Source organism: Pteropus alecto, unplaced genomic scaffold, assembly GCF_000325575.1.
Source record: "Pteropus alecto unplaced genomic scaffold, ASM32557v1 scaffold92, whole genome shotgun sequence".
Lineage (NCBI taxonomy): Eukaryota > Metazoa > Chordata > Mammalia > Chiroptera > Pteropodidae > Pteropus > Pteropus alecto.
In genome coordinates this window covers 6,498,137-6,500,811 of record NW_006432447.1, presented here as the reverse complement: position 1 = coordinate 6,500,811, position 2,675 = coordinate 6,498,137, and the positions used below count along the sequence as shown (strand labels likewise).

Genomic DNA, 2,675 nt, shown 5'->3' with positions numbered 1-2,675 from the left:
CCAGCCTGAGGTGGCTCCAGGCCCGTCTGACGCTCCACCTTGCCCTCCCCAAGACGACACCCACACTATGGCTTCAGCTCTCAGCTTAATCTGTTGGCTCCCGAGTCAGTGTTTCTGGCCCAGGCCTCTCCAGGCTGGATACCTCCAGGTTTGGCTATCCAGCTGCCCAGTGGTCATCTCCACTGGATGTGCCACAGGTACTACAGCCCATCGCCCCCCGAACAAACTCGTCACCCCAGAGACTTTCTCCTTTTCCCTTGCTCTTCGAGGTGAGAAGCTGCCCACACCTGAGAGCTCCTTTCCCCACCTTCCACCTCACTCTACACACTGGAGGTCGTGTCCTTCCCCTCTGCCACCAGCTCAGTGTTGGCTTCCGCTCCTCTCTGTTCTCAGCGTCCCCTGCTTAATCCAGGTCAAGCCTCCTCCTGCTGGGATAGCTGGGTGTCCCCCTACCGACATTCCTGCCTCAAATCTGACTTTCTTGGTCCATGCTCCTCTCCATCCACACACCACGAGGCTCCTGCCTGGCTCCCATGACCCCAGCGTGCCCCTAATGCCTTAGCTCTTGTAGCTGTCCCTCCCCACTCCCAGCCCAGATGTGCCCAAGCCCAGAGGTGTGAGACCTTGGCAGCCCATGTGCTTCCGGAATGAGCATGGCTGTAGTTGTGGTGCTGGCCATCTGCATCCATGGTCTTGCCCCATCCTCTTGCTCCCTTCCTTTCTGGGTTGGCGCTGGCATGGATCAGCAGTAGCAAGGCCCAGATGGTCAGAGGGAGGTGGGATAGGGCTGGCCAGAGAGGCCTGCCAATGGGGTGGCTGCAGAGTGTGCAGCCTGGGGCATGAGCGTCAGCATGGTGCATCAGGGGTGGGGGGATGGAACGGCCTCCGTCCTCGGCAGGGCCTGCTGCCCTGGGCCTCTGTTCCCCATCCATTCTCTGTGAAAAGGCCCTCTGGGCCGCCCATTCAAGGGACTCCTTCCTGAGGAGAGGCTGTGCTATCCTGGCTTGGGAAACTCCAAGCTACCCTGTGGGGCCTCCTAGGCAGAGAGGCCGGCTCTCCTACCTGTGAGGCATAGGTGTCCAGTTTCTCAAACTGTTGCAGGTCCAGGGGCATGGATTTCAGGCTGGACCGATCCCAGGGATAGGCTGGAAACACAGGGAGGGGAGGCTAGGTCAGCTGCTGTGACCTGCTGACGTGGGCTGCCTGGCTCAGGCCTCCCTGTCTTTTTGAGGAGCTGTGACTGCCTGACCTTCAACATGATTCCCAGAGCCTGAAACTCTGCTCCCAAGAGCTATATCTCTTGGCAGAGTTCTCTGGTTGAATTGGTTTGGGGACCACGGCAACTCCTCTAGTCCTCTTAGAGACTCACAGGGAACATAAACTTATTTGAGACCCCGTGAAACTGGCAGTAAAGAAACTGGTTTCACCTCAATTAACTCAGCAGTCCCCAGACAGATCGATGATGAAATCCCCTTCTCCCCGCCATTTAGTTTTCTGCAGATTCGCAGCTAACTTGTCCAGGATGAGTGCTCTGTGGAAAGCGTCCAGGTGATGCCGCTAACCCCTGATGGACTAAAGGAGGGAGGCTCGGCGCCAAGGTCATGGTGCCGGGGATGGAGGTGCTGCAGAGCATTCTGGGTGTAGAAAGAGGGAGTGGTGGAGCCGGGCCACCTGGGCCTCTGCAGGGGAGGGGGGTTTGGCACCCAGATAGGCTTTCTCCCTTGCCCCTAGTCAGCTGGAGATTAGAGCACCCCAAGGAAACCAAGTGTTCTGAGGGGAGGCTGCTGAGGGAGGCTGCCTCCCAGAATCACTGATCTATGTCCAGCCATTCCCATAGAAACCTGGACAACAGGACAGGCTCAATCAGCTGCTAAAGGGCTAATTGACCAGTGGTCAGACCTACCGACAGATGAGCAGCAAAGCCCTGTCCTAACCCAGAAAAGAGCCTGGGCTCTGGCAGTGTCCTTGTTATCCAAGGCCCTCTGAGCCAAGCTGACCCAAATCAGGCAAGGTGGGTGGGAGGACAGGGAGGGCTGAGAGGGGGATGGGGCCATGGGCATTGATCCCCTGACTCATGTGGACTCATTCACCTTTCAGCTTGACATTTTGGGACCCTCTGAGTGGTGGGTGAGTGAGGGGTGCTAGTGGGGCCCCAGGGTGCAGCAGCAAGCCTGGGAAGAGTAGAGCGATGTGGGAAAATGCCTAGTGGGGCTGCACAAGGCCTGGGTTCTAGTTGCGGCCCAACCGCCACCTCACTAGGGGTGCTGGACTCAGCCGCTGGGCCTCAGGCACATGTGTATGGGGCACCTGGGGAGAGTGAATGAGATGGTGGATCATGCTGTAAGGTTGGTGTGACTCTGCCTCCTGGAGGGTACAGAATCGAAGGCTTCTGCAGGCAAGTGCAGGAGCAGGGGTATGGAGCCTCTGTGCTCAGTGCATTTGCCCACATGTCCCGCAAGGGCTGTGAAAGTCCCATACCTTGGTGCTAGAGACCCAAGACATGGACCCTCTCTGGGCCAGGAGGGGACGAGGCGCAGTGCCAGCTGGTTAGGGGCTAGTCAGGTGTAGCCATCAGAAGCAGGCCACACGGGTCCTTCTGCATTTCCTCACTGCCCCAAGGTCCATTCCTGGTGGGAACCAGGCCTCTTCCTTCTCAGCCCCAGGCTAGATTTGGC

At 58.3% G+C, this 2,675-nt stretch overlaps 1 protein-coding gene across 1 annotated transcript in view; it reads right to left on the bottom strand.

The window, feature by feature from the left end:
• KY (kyphoscoliosis peptidase) overlaps window positions 1–2,675 on the bottom strand; it is a 48,093-nt gene that overhangs the window by 19,389 nt on the left and 26,029 nt on the right. Inside the window, exon 6 of the mRNA XM_015585762.2 lies at window positions 1,063–1,145. Coding sequence (XP_015441248.1) covers window positions 1,063–1,145 — 83 coding nt within the window. The remainder of the gene's footprint in view (window positions 1–1,062; window positions 1,146–2,675) is intronic.